This window comes from Procambarus clarkii, chromosome 48, assembly GCF_040958095.1.
Source record: "Procambarus clarkii isolate CNS0578487 chromosome 48, FALCON_Pclarkii_2.0, whole genome shotgun sequence".
Classification (NCBI taxonomy): Eukaryota; Metazoa; Arthropoda; class Malacostraca; order Decapoda; family Cambaridae; genus Procambarus; species Procambarus clarkii.
In genome coordinates this window covers 28,386,774-28,401,693 of record NC_091197.1, presented here as the reverse complement: position 1 = coordinate 28,401,693, position 14,920 = coordinate 28,386,774, and the positions used below count along the sequence as shown (strand labels likewise).

General features: G+C 41.1%; 1 protein-coding gene across 1 annotated transcript; it reads right to left on the bottom strand.

Annotated features, from left to right (window-relative positions):
- Window positions 1–7,510: 7,510 nt before the first annotated feature.
- On the bottom strand, window positions 7,511–10,459 carry LOC123764874 (serine-rich adhesin for platelets-like). The gene has a single exon (XM_045753071.2). It carries the CDS (start codon window positions 10,457–10,459, stop codon window positions 7,511–7,513), a length of 2,949 nt encoding a protein of 982 aa, XP_045609027.2.
- Window positions 10,460–14,920: the final 4,461 nt, after the last annotated feature.

The window sequence follows — 14,920 nt, the reverse complement described above, 5'->3', positions numbered from 1 at the left end:
AAAATCTTCTGCTTCACTATTCCCTGTTTTGTTCAACCAGTTTATTCCGCTAAAATTAAAGTCACCCATGACATAAATACTGTTAGATCTAGATGCTCTAGATATTTCATCCCATAGATGCTTTGCTTCCATTCTGTCTAAATTTGGTGGCCTATATATTACTCCTATTATAATATTATTAGCTTTTTCGTTTAATTCAATCCAAATAGTTTCTGTGTGTGGCTCTGTTTTGATTCCCTCTTTGAGACTACATTTCAAATTGTCCCTAACATATATGGCTACTCCACCTCCTCGTCTAATATATCTATCTGTGTGAAATAGTTTAAATCCATATATTTGATATTCAGCAAATAGTTCTCTATTTTCTACATTCATCCACGTTTCGGTAAGTGCAATAATATCTATTTTTTCTGTGCAGACAAGAGCATTTAATTCGTTAATTTTATTTCTTAGACTTCTACTGTTAGTGTAATATACCCTAAGTGAATTGTTATTTTGCGGACCTTCTCTTTCCCTGATCGTTTTGCCAATTCCTTTCTCCCACAAACACATACTTTTATTACCTCCTTCCTCCAAATCAATTCCCATACCTCTATCTACTAACAGTTTAAACCCAAACAAACACCTCTAACCACTTCTTCTAGCGAGTTCGCAACAGCAACAACCCCAGCTCTCGATAGATGCACCCCATCACGAGCATACATTTCATTTCTTCCATAGAAGTGTTCCCAGTTGTCTATGAAAGATATTGCATTTGATTTGCAATATCTTTCCAGCCGGCAATTGACACCAAGTGCCCTCGATATCCATTCATTTCCCACTCCCTTTCTTGGAAGAATGCCACATATGATCGGGATTCCTCCCTTGCTCCTAACTAACTCTATGGCTGTTTTATACCTCTGAATCAGTTCCTCACTCCTGCCTCGACCAACATCATTTCCTCCCACGCTAATGCAAATAATGGGATTGTTCCCATTACCAGCCATAATATCATTCATGTTGTTTATGATATCACCAATGCCAGCTCCGGGATAGCAAACCCTTAACCTGTTCCCCCTATCTCTAGCACAAAACGTTCTATCCAAATACCTTATCTGGGAATCTCCCACCAGTCCAACCCGCGCTTGAAACAATCGAGGGACCCCACCTCCACCACGTTACGCGGCAATTGGTTCCACAAATCAACAACCCTGTTACTGAACCAGTATTTACCCAAGTCTTTCCTAAATCTAAACTTATCCAATTTATATCCATTGTTTCGTGTTCTGTCCTGTGTTGATACTTTTAATACCCTATTAATATCCCCCCGGTTATGTCCATTCATCCACTTGTAAACCTCTATCATGTCACCCCTAACTCTTCGCCTTTCCAGTGAATGCAACTTAAGCTTTGTTAATCTTTCTTCATATGAAAGATTTCTAATTTGGGGAATTAACTTAGTCATCCTACGCTGGACACGTTCAAGTGAATTTATATCCATTCTATAATATGGCGACCAAAACTGAACTGCATAATCTAAATGGGGCCTAACTAGAGCAAGATATAGCTTGAGAACCACACCAGGTGTCTTGTTACTAACGCTGCGATTAATAAATCCAAGTGTCCGATTTGCCTTATTACGAACATTTATGCATTGATCCTTTTGTTTTAAATTCTTACTAATCATAACTCCCAGATCCCTTTCGCAATCCGACTTCGCAATCACAACACCATCTAGCTCGTATCTTGTAACTCTATCATCATTACCTAACCTCAGAACTTTACATTTATCAGCATTAAACTGCATCTGCCAATCCTTTGACCATTTCAAAACCCTATCTAGATCAACTTGAAGTGATAGTGAGTCCTCCTCCGAATTAATTTCCCTACCGATTTTCGTATCATCGGCAAATTTGCAAATGTTGCTACTCAAACCTGAATCTAAATCATTTATATATATTATAAACAACAGAGGTCCCAGGACAGAGCCTTGAGGCACTCCGCTTACAACATTTTCCCACTCTGACTTGATTCCATTTATACTAACTCTCTGTTTCCTTTGGTATAGCCATGCCCTAATCCAGCTTAATATAGCACCCCCAATACCATGAGACTCTATCTTTTTAATCAGTCTTTCATGTGGCACTGTATAAGAACATAAGAACATAAGAACAAAGGTAACTGCAGAAGGCCTATTGGCCCATACGAGGCAGCTCCTATTCTATAACCACCCAATCCCACTCATATACTTGTCCAACCCGTGCTTGAAACAATCGAGGGACCCCACCTCCACAATGTTACGCGGCAATTGGTTCCACAAATCAACAACCCTGTTACTGAACCAGTATTTACCCAAGTCTTTCCTAAATCTAAACTTATCCAATTTATATCCATTGTTTCGTGTTCTGTCCTGTGTTGATACTTTTAATACCCTATTAATATCCCCCCGGTTATGTCCATTCATCCACTTGTAAACCTCTATCATGTCACCCCTAACTCTTCGCCTTTCCAGTGAATGCAACTTAAGCTTTGTTAATCTTTCTTCATATGAAAGATTTCTAATTTGGGGAATTAACTTAGTCATCCTACGCTGGACACGTTCAAGTGAATTTATATCCACAAATAGTATCAAAAAAGTATCAAAAGCTTTGCTAAAGTCAAGGTATACAACATCGCAATCCTTACCACTATCAACTGCCTCAACAATGCTAGAATAAAAAGATAACAAATTTGTTAAACATGAACGGCCATTTATAAAACCATGTTGAGACTCAATTATTAATTTATGTTTTTCAAGATGAAGACGAATTTTATTTGCTATTATAGATTCGAGTAACTTTCCCACAATAGACGTTAGGCTAATTGGTCGATAGTTAGACGCAAGTGATCTATCTCCTTTCTTAAAAACTGGTATCACATTAGCAACTTTCCAAAACTCTGGCACTCTGCCTGACTCTATTGATTTATTAAAAATGGTCGACAGTGGGTCACAAAGCTCCTCTTTGCATTCTTTAAGCACCCTGGCAAACACTTCATCCGGCCCTGGGGATTTGTTTGGTTTGAGTTTTACTATATGTTTAAGAACATCCTCCCTGGTAACTGCTAAACTCGTCAACCTGTCCTCGTCCCCACCCACATAGACTTGTTCAGCTGAAGGCATATTGTTAAGTTCCTCTTTAGTAAATACAGATACAAAATATTTATTAAAAATACTACTCATCTCTTCATCACTATCTGTTATTTGACCTGTATCAGTTTTTAATGGACCTATCCTCTCCCTAGTCTTAGTACGATATAACTGAAAAAAACCTTTAGGATTTGTCTTTGCTTGCCCTGCTATGCGAACTTCATAGTTTCTTTTTGCTTTCCTTATCTCTTTTTTAACATTTCTAACCAGTTGTACGAATTCCTGTTCTAAAGTGACCTCCCCATTTTTAATCCTTTTGTACCAAGCTCTCTTTTTACCTATAAGGTTCTTCAAATTCTTTGTTATCCACTTTGGGTCATTAGTATACGATCTATTCAATTTGTATGGTATACTACGTTCCTGTGCTTTGTTTAGAATATTCTTAAATAAGTTATATATTGAATCCACATCGAAATCCCCATTTAAGTCACCTATCGCTGGGTTCATGTCTCGCTCCAAGACCGGCCCACACCCCATACCCAAGACTTTCCAATCAATTTGACCCAAAAAATTTCTTAGGCTATTAAAATCAGCTTTTCGAAAATCTGGCACTTTAACAGAATTTTCTCCTACTGGTCTATTCCATTCTATGCTAAATCTGATTTCTTTGTGATCACTGTTCCCTAGCTCACTCCCTATTTCGATGTCATTAATTTGCGTTTCCCTGTTAGTTAACACTAAATCTAAAATATTATTTTCCCGTGTTGGTTCCTTAATGTGTTGCGAAAGAAAGCAATCGTCAATTAATTCTAGAAAATCTTCTGCTTCACTATTCCCTGTTTTGTTCAACCAGTTTATTCCGCTAAAATTAAAGTCACCCATGACATAAATACTGTAAGATCTAGATGCTCTAGATATTTCATCCCATAGGTGCTTTGCTTCCATTCTGTCTAAATTTGGTGGCCTATATATTACTCCTATTATAATATTATTAGCTTTTTCGTTTAATTCTATCCAAATAGTTTCTGTGTGTGGCTCTGTTTTGATTCCCTCTTTGAGACTACATTTCAAATTGTCCCTAACATATATGGCTACTCCACCTCCTCGTCTAATATATCTATCTGTGTGAAATAGTTTAAATCCGTATATTTGATATTCAGCTAATAGTTCTCTATTTTCTACATTCATCCACGTTTCGGTAAGTGCAATAATATCTATTTTTTCTGTGCAGACAAGAGCATTTAATTCGTTAATTTTATTTCTTAGACTTCTACTGTTAGTGTAATATACCCTAAGTGAATTGTTATTTTGCGGACCTTCTCTTTCCCTGATCGTTTTGCCAATTCCTTTCTCCCACAAACACATACTTTTATTACCTCCTTCCTCCAAATCAATTCCCATACCTCTATCTACTAACAGTTTAAACCCAAACAAACACCTCTAACCACTTCTTCCAACGAGTTCGCAACAGCAACAACCCCAGCTCTCGATAGATGCACCCCATCACGAGCATACATTTCATTTCTTCCATAGAAGTGTTCCCAGTTGTCTATGAAAGATATTGCATTTGATTTGCAATATCTTTCCAGCCGGCAATTGACACCAAGTGCCCTCGATATCCATTCATTTCCCACTCCCTTTCTTGGAAGAATGCCACATATGATCGGGATTCCTCCCTTGCTCCTAACTAATTCTATGGCTGTTTTATACCTCTGAATCAGTTCCTCACTCCTAACTCGACCAACATCATTTCCTCCCACGCTAATGCAAATAATGGGATTGTTCCCATTACCAGCCATAATATCATTCATGTTGTTTATAATATCACCAATGCCAGCTCCGGGATAGCAAACCCTTAACCTGTTCCCCCTATCTCTAGCACAAAACGCTCTATCCAAATACCTTATCTGGGAATCTCCCACAACTAATGTTTGCTTAGGTACCTTTACTTTCTGAGGGGCCTGCGCTTCCTTTCTCTTCGTTGCTTTCCCTTTTGCGCGATCCGCAGTCTCACCACAGCACTCGTCCTCCAAAACGTCAAATGAATTAGAAGTTGCTATGGCGTTTGAAGGCGGCTTTATCAAAGTCTTCTTAAGGCCCCTGTCTTTCACAACTCTCCAAGACGAGGTCCCTTTACTACTGGTGACAAAGTTAATCCCCCAACTTAGAAACCTGTCATATGAAAAATTGACAAAGCTTAAATTGCATTCTCTAGAATGGCGAAGAATTAGGCGTGACATGATAAAGGTGTACAAGTGGATGAATATGCATTACAAAGGGGGATAATAATAGGGTATTAAAAGTATCAACACAAGACAGAACACGAAACAATGGGAATATATTAGATAAGTTTTGTTTTAAGAAAGCCCTGGGTAAACACTTTTTCGGTATCAGGGTTCTTGATTTCTGGAACCAATTGTCGTGTAACATAAGAGAAGTAGGATATCTTGATGGTTTCATGCGTAGGTCAGACATATTAGATAACCCCTGGTGTGGTTCTTAAGCTATATCTTGCTCTGGTTAGGCCCCATTTAGATTATGCAGTTCAGTTTTGGTCGCCATATTATAGAATGTATATAAATTCACTTGAACGTGTCCAACGTAGGATGACTAAGTTAATTCCTCAAATTAGAAATTTTTCATATGAAGAAAGATTAACAAAGCTTAAGTTGCATTCACTGGAAAGGCGAAGAGTTAGGGGTAACATGATAGAGGTTTACAAGTGGATGAATGGACATAACAGGGGGGATATTAATAGGGTATTAAAAATATCAACACAAGACAGAACACGAAACAATGGGTATAAATTGGATAAGTTTAGATTTAGGAAAGACTTGGGTAAATACTGGTTCAGTAACAGGGTTGTTGATTTGTGGAACCAATTGCCGCGTAACGTGGTGGAGGTGGGGTCCCTCGATTGTTTCAAGCGTGGGTTGGACAAGTATATGAGTGGGATTGGGTGGTTATAGATAGGAGCTGCCTCGTATGGGCCAATATGCCTTCTGCAGTTACCTTTGTTCTTATGTTCTTAATTTTAGGATGGCCAAGAAATGATGTGATTGAGATAATGAGGATGAATCTGAACTTACAGAGTATTGGGGATAAAAATCTCAGAGATCAATGTAGCTTCAGCGATTAGATTAATGAAAAGCGGGAAAGGTTATGAATTAGTCCTCTTCCCAAAGATGGGAAGACCTGAATATTGCACGTGGGAGAATAATAAGAGAGCATATATGAGACTCTAATGGTCTAGTGTTACAAAATATGACGTCTTTCATTAATGAGTTGCCAAAGAAACAATTAACACCACCATGGGAGGCATGTAACGTGGATGAAGTAATTATTCCCTCAAGTTCAAGTACGTTTATCTCAAAGGGATAGAGTAGCTTAGGCTATTTCTACCCTCCTCTACGTCAGTCCCTCGTCACGGGAGACATCTCCTGTCACGCAGGGTGCAGTTGCACCTCCACAGATCTCCAGTATCAGATCTTGATACTGGTAATGGCTCCAAAGGGCCACCACTTACGGGCTATTCATACCCGTGCCACCTTTTGGGTGGCTTAATCTTCATCAATCAATCATCAAGTCCCTCAACCAATTGAACGGGAGGACTCTCTTGAGACTCACTGGGGAATATGGACAGGACCAGGGTCGACGGCACTCCAACACCTGCCGTTCACCCCAAATCCGGAGGACCTCCTCCAGGAGAATGATATAGCAGTCCAAGTGCACAAGATGATGGAAAGATCTGACCTCTACGAGGTTAACAATTTTTTCCAACAGCTACTAGTAGTAGGCCCAAACTACAACCTAGTAGGCCTTAAACCAGTAATCCGGCAAATGAAGGTTGACCTCAAGCATGGTGCGGAACGACGACGCAACTGCAATCACCCCAGGGAAGAGAGGGACGCCCATTCATCGCTGAAAGGACACACAGATATTGTGATAGAGCCGGCGGACAAGGGAGGTGCTGTCGTCACCTGGAGAAAGGACAACTACAGGCACGAGATGGAGAGGCACCTGGCAGACACTGCAGCCTACACACAGATACACAACCAGGATGCGGCGCTTAGAAACGCTCAAACGAGGAGTAAAAGGATTGTCCTTAAGCTGTTCGAAAACAAAACTGGGGACGGGAAGGAGGAAGGAGTCAGTGGAAAGATTTAATCATGATCTTATAATTTATCTTGAACAGTCACAAGAGAGCTGTATTTAAGGTTACTCTCACTCCTGAGCTTATTGCTTATCCCAGATATATCTGAGATCAGCCATTTACATAAGTTGGTAACTCTTATTTCATCACTTAAACTTAGTAATTGAATTTGGGTATATAGTAGTACTGTATTGCTTAGGGAGAGGAATATGCTTTGTGAATTATGATAAACTTATCTCCCAGAAGGTATTTTACATAGCACTCCCACTTGCACTATTATACATAGCACTCCCACTTGCACTATTATACATAGCACTCCCACTTGCACTATTATACATAGCACTCCCACTTGCACTGTTATACATAGCACTCCCACTTGCACTGTTATACATAGCACTCCCACTTGCACTGTTATACATAGCACTCCCACTTGCACTGTTATACATAGCACTCCCACTTGCACTGTTATACATAGCACTCCCACTTGCACTGTTATACATAGCACTCCCACTTGCACTGTTATACATAGCACTCCCACTTGCACTGTTATACATAGCACTCCCACTTGCACTGTTATACATAGCACTCCCACTTGCACTGTTATACATAGCACTCCCACTTGCACTGTTATACATAGCACTCCCACTTGCACTGTTATACATAGCACTCCCACTTGCACTGTTATACATAGCACTCCCACTTGCACTGTTATACATAGCACTCCCACTTGCACTGTTATACATAGCACTCCCACTTGCACTGTTATACATAGCACTCCCACTTGCACTGTTATACATAGCACTCCCACTTGCACTGTTATACATAGCACTCCCACTTGCACTGTTATACATAGCACTCCCACTTGCACTGTTATACATAGCACTCCCACTTGCACTGTTATACATAGCACTCCCACTTGCACTGTTATACATAGCACTCCCACTTGCACTGTTATACATAGCACTCCCACTTGCACTGTTATACATAGCACTCCCACTTGCACTGTTATACATAGCACTCCCACTTGCACTGTTATACATAGCACTCCCACTTGCACTGTTATACATAGCACTCCCACTTGCACTGTTATACATAGCACTCCCACTTGCACTGTTATACATAGCACTCCCACTTGCACTGTTATACATAGCACTCCCACTTGCACTGTTATACATAGCACTCCCACTTGCACTGTTATACATAGCACTCCCACTTGCACTGTTATACATAGCACTCCCACTTGCACTGTTATACATAGCACTCCCACTTGCACTGTTATACATAGCACTCCCACTTGCACTGTTATACATAGCACTCCCACTTGCACTGTTATACATAGCACTCCCACTTGCACTGTTATACATAGCACTCCCACTTGCACTGTTATACATAGCACTCCCACTTGCACTGTTATACATAGCACTCCCACTTGCACTGTTATACATAGCACTCCCACTTGCACTGTTATACATAGCACTCCCACTTGCACTGTTATACATAGCACTCCCACTTGCACTGTTATACATAGCACTCCCACTTGCACTGTTATACATAGCACTCCCACTTGCACTGTTATACATAGCACTCCCACTTGCACTGTTATACATAGCACTCCCACTTGCACTGTTATACATAGCACTCCCACTTGCACTGTTATACATAGCACTCCCACTTGCACTGTTATACATAGCACTCCCACTTGCACTGTTATACATAGCACTCCCACTTGCACTGTTATACATAGCACTCCCACTTGCACTGTTATACATAGCACTCCCACTTGCACTGTTATACATAGCACTCCCACTTGCACTGTTATACATAGCACTCCCACTTGCACTGTTATACATAGCACTCCCACTTGCACTGTTATACATAGCACTCCCACTTGCACTGTTATACATAGCACTCCCACTTGCACTGTTATACATAGCACTCCCACTTGCACTGTTATACATAGCACTCCCACTTGCACTGTTATACATAGCACTCCCACTTGCACTGTTATACATAGCACTCCCACTTGCACTGTTATACATAGCACTCCCACTTGCACTGTTATACATAGCACTCCCACTTGCACTGTTATACATAGCACTCCCACTTGCACTGTTATACATAGCACTCCCACTTGCACTGTTATACATAGCACTCCCACTTGCACTGTTATACATAGCACTCCCACTTGCACTGTTATACATAGCACTCCCACTTGCACTGTTATACATAGCACTCCCACTTGCACTGTTATACATAGCACTCCCACTTGCACTGTTATACATAGCACTCCCACTTGCACTGTTATACATAGCACTCCCACTTGCACTGTTATACATAGCACTCCCACTTGCACTGTTATACATAGCACTCCCACTTGCACTGTTATACATAGCACTCCCACTTGCACTGTTATACATAGCACTCCCACTTGCACTGTTATACATAGCACTCCCACTTGCACTGTTATACATAGCACTCCCACTTGCACTGTTATACATAGCACTCCCACTTGCACTGTTATACATAGCACTCCCACTTGCACTGTTATACATAGCACTCCCACTTGCACTGTTATACATAGCACTCCCACTTGCACTGTTATACATAGCACTCCCACTTGCACTGTTATACATAGCACTCCCACTTGCACTATTATACATAGCACTCCCACTTGCACTATTATACATAGCACTCCCACTTGCACTATTATACATAGCACTCCCACTTGCACTATTATACATAGCACTCCCACTTGCACTGTTATACATAGCACTCCCACTTGCACTGTTATACATAGCACTCCCACTTGCACTGTTATACATAGCACTCCCACTTGCACTGTTATACATAGCACTCCCACTTGCACTGTTATACATAGCACTCCCACTTGCACTGTTATACATAGCACTCCCACTTGCACTGTTATACATAGCACTCCCACTTGCACTATTATACATAGCACTCCCACTTGCACTATTATACATAGCACTCCCACTTGTACTATTATACATAGCACTCCCACTTGCACTGTTATACATAGCACTCCCACTTGCACTATTATACATAGCACTCCCACTTGTACTATTATACATAGCACTCCCACTTGCACTGTTATACATAGCACTCCCACTTGCACTATTATACATAGCACTCCCACTTGCACTATTATACATAGCACTCCCACTTGCACTATTATACATAGCACTCCAAATTTCAAAGTAGAAACAATGTTCTGGTTGCTGCTGATTCCACTGGATATTTACATAAAATTTCTGGCCAGTCTAGTGGGTTTATTATTATTATCACCACCACCACCACCATCATGATCAACATAACGAGGAATTTCTTTACATTCAACACTGTTTTTTTTTATATGTGGAACCAATTACTGCATAACATAATAGAAGATGGATCCCTTGATTGCTTCAAGAGTAGGTTAGACATAGAGTATACTGTATATGAATGAGTTTGAGTGGATAAAAATAGGAGCTGCCTCGTGTGGGCCAAAAGGCCTTCTGCAGTTTCCTTGATTCTTATGTTCTTATGACTCATGCAGGCAGGGGCGAGAGATTTCTTCCTAGCCTTTGAAGCCCACATTCCCCCACCTCTACCTTTTACCAAAGATCCATAAATCACTAGAAAAACAACAGAAACGGGGCAAGAGAGACCGGTTCTAAGCGGCTGCCGGGCCCCAACAAGGCCGGTAGACTGGATCTGCACAGCCCTCTTGAACCCCCTTGCTACGTCTACTACCAGAAAGAATCCAAGATACAAAGGATTTCCTCAAGAAAATTGCAGAAATTAGAAGTCCCGTCTTGAGAGGGGCCCGCCTGTTCTCCATGGATATGGTATCTCTCTACCCGAGCATACCACAGAGAGAAGCTGCAAAGATAGTCGCATTTTTTTTTTTACAGGTAACAGAGCCAGAATGTGACAGGAACTTCGAGACGCAGGAGTATGGAGGACTTCCCCTAGTAAAACACTCTTGAGAAGGCCATCCTCCATGTGATGAGAGACACCCTTTTGCAATTTGAAGGACGGGCATACCGGCAAACCAAGGGTACAGCGATAGGAGCATCCAGAAGTGTGGCAATCGCTGAAATTTTTGTGCATGTAGTGTTCGAGAGAGAAAAAGATCCCACAGGGATTACAGACCGGCGGTATATTTCCGTAACATAGACGACATCTTCGGAATAATGGAGGATGGTTTCATGTGACTACAATGTTTCTTTTCATGGTCAAATACATATCATGAAAACATTAAGTTTACCCTCGAACATAGTGACTCTACAATAAATTTCCTAGATACAACAGTGAATATAGACAAGCTGACCAGGGATCTGCATACGAAGGCATACTATAAACCGACTAACCTTCACACATATCTGAAATTTGACTCGAGCCACCCACTAGCCTTGAAGAAATCGCTACTCTACTCACTTGGACTCAGACTCAAGCGGATTACCAGCAAAGAAGAGACGCTATATTCCCAGCTTGATGACGTATGGGATATGATAACAGAGATTACCCACAGACAATAATACATGCGGCCCAGGAAAAATTCAGAGAAAAAACAAGGGCAGAGTTACTCAGACCTAGAACACAAGAAGTGGAAGACAAGAGATGGATTCTCCCAACCCTTTTCTTCCCCAGCCTTGCAGCACAGCTTAAGATAAAACTCCAGGAAGTATGGACATGGATGAGGGAAACGTACAGTGAACATTCATCCTGGGTAAAATTCCCACAAAACCCTCCCATGATCGCCTGGAGGCGAGGTAAGTCTATAAAGGACCACCTTGTTAGAGCAGCTGTGCTGGCAGATCTCAACCGAACTGGGGGAGAGGACCAGCCCCAGGTTACAGCCCAAGGAAATGAAACCTACAGACCATAACCTAACCTGAAACATGTTTGGAGTGTGACCTGCGTTGAGGCGAAGTATGCAGAGTGGTTAGGCGGGGCCTACAAGAACAAGAAACTCACAGTACAGGGTCAACCAATTGAATGGATGAACACTTATCAGTGTCAAGGAATATTCCTGGACACAGACATGAATTTTAATGCTGAGGTCACTTACTTGAGAGAGCGAACTGCGGCCCGGACGGCAATCCTCAGGTCGCTGACCTCTCTGGAGGAGCCAATCTGCAAGTCCTTCGCACATACTATGTACAGGCAGTCAGAGCAGTGATCGACTATGCCGCACCTGCACTCACAAGTCTATCACTGTTAGAAATTTCCAACACCTATTCCTCATTTTAGTACTTCGATAGATCATCCTTGTACTAATAATCATAATTTACGAATAATACTAATTTGCAGACTAACAATAATAATATATTTCCTACTGCGTAATAACTGCACCAAATCTTTCCTGCATCGTGGCGGAGTTGCACCTCACAACTCAGCCATCGTGGCGGAGTTGCACCTCACAACTCAGCCATCGTGGCGGAGTTGCACCTCACAACTCAGCCATCGTGGCGGAGTTGCACCTGACAACTCAGCCATCGTGGCGGAGTTGCACCTCACAACTCAGCCATCGTGGCGGAGTTGCATCTGACAACTCAGCCCAGGGAAAGATAACGTCTTCATTTCAGAGAATTGTATTCAATTCTCACTTCATATCAGTATTTTTTCCAAAGAATTATTAACTGATACTATATTTACTAGTGATCAAATAATATAGCATTATTAGCTGAGGATCACTATATAACAGTATCTACTATTATCACCTAGATGAATGAAGAACAGAAATTCCCTTATCACTTATCGCGAGTGTTGTTATATTATCATAGCAATATGGAAGTTGTAGTGAAGGACCTGGTGACTCTAGTGGGAGCCCTGAGGACTGAGTTGGACTCTCTGCGGGAGGAGGTGCGTCAGCTTAAAAAACAACGAGAAGTAACGAAGGAGGAGACCAGCAGTAAAGGGACCTCGTCTTGGAGAGTTGCGAAAGACAGGGGCCTTAAGAAGACTTTGATAAAGCCGCCTTCAAACGCCATAGCAACTTCAAATTCATGTGACGTTTTGGAGGACGAGTGCTGTGGAGAGACTGTGGATCGCGCAAAAGGGAAAGCAACGAAGAGAAAGGAAGCGCAGGCCCCTCAGAAAGTAAAGGAAGTACCTAAGCAAACATTAGTTGTGGGAGATTCCCAGATAAGGTATTTGGATAGAACGTTTTGTGCTAGAGATAGGGGGAACAGGTTAAGGGTTTGCTATCCCGGAGCTGGCATTGGTGATATTATAAACAACATGAATGATATTATGGCTGGTAATGGGAACAATCCCATTATTTGCATTAGCGTGGGAGGAAATGATGTTGGTCGAGTCAGGAGTGAGGAACTGATTCAGAGGTATAAAACAGCCATAGAGTTAGTTAGGAGCAAGGGAGGAATCCCGATCATATGTGGCATTCTTCCAAGAAAGGGAGTGGGAAATGAATGGATATCGAGGGCACTTGGTGTCAATTGCCGGCTGGAAAGATATTGCAAATCAAATGCAATATCTTTCATAGACAACTGGGAACACTTCTATGGAAGAAATGAAATGTATGCTCGTGATGGGGTGCATCTATCGAGAGCTGGGGTTGTTGCTGTTGCAAACTCGCTAGAAGAAGTGGTTAGAGGTGTTTGTTTGGGTTTAAACTGTTAGTAGATAGAGGTATGGGAATTGATTTGGAGGAAGGAGGTAATAAAAGTATGTGTTTGTGGGAGAAAGGAATTGGCAAAACGATCAGGGAAAGAGAAGGTCCGCAAAATAACAATTCACTTAGGGTATATTACACTAACAGTAGAAGTCTAAGAAATAAAATTAACGAATTAAATGCTCTTGTCTGCACAGAAAAAATAGATATTATTGCACTTACCGAAACGTGGATGAATGTAGAAAATAGAGAACTATTAGCTGAATATCAAATATATGGATTTAAACTATTTCACACAGATAGATATATTAGACGAGGAGGTGGAGTAGCCATATATGTTAGGGACAATTTGAAATGTAGTCTCAAAGAGGGAATCAAAACAGAGCCACGCACAGAAACTATTTGGATTGAATTAAACGAAAAAGCTAATAATATTATAATAGGAGTAATATATAGGCCACCAAATTTAGACAGAATGGAAGCAAAGCATCTATGGGATGAAATATCTAGAGCATCTAGATCTAACAGTATTTATGTCATGGGTGACTTTAATTTTAGCGGAATAAACTGGTTGAACAAAACAGGGAATAGTGAAGCAGAAGATTTTCTAGAATTAATTGACGATTGCTTTCTTACGCAACACATTAAGGAACCAACACGGGAAAATAATATTTTAGATTTAGTGTTAACTAACAGGGAAACGCAAATTAATGACATCGAAATAGGGAGTGAGCTAGGGAGCAGTGATCACAAAGAAATCAGATTTAGCATAGAATGGAATAGACCAGTAGGAGAAAATTCTGTTAAAGTGCCAGATTTTCGAAAAGCTGATTTTAATAGCCTAAGAAATTTTTTGGGTCAAATTGATTGGAAAGGCTTGGGTATGGGGTGTGGGCCGGTCTTGGAGCGAGACATGAACCCAGCGATAGGTGACTTAAATGGGGATTTCGATGTGGATTCAATATATAACTTATTTAAGAATATTCTAAACAAAGCACAGGAACGTAGTATACCATACAAATTG

Excerpts from the sequence above, each read along its gene's own strand:
- LOC123764874 (XM_045753071.2), bottom strand. The coding sequence starts at position 10,459 with ATGTATAATAGTGCAAGTGGGAGTGCTATGTATAATAGTGCAAGTGGG.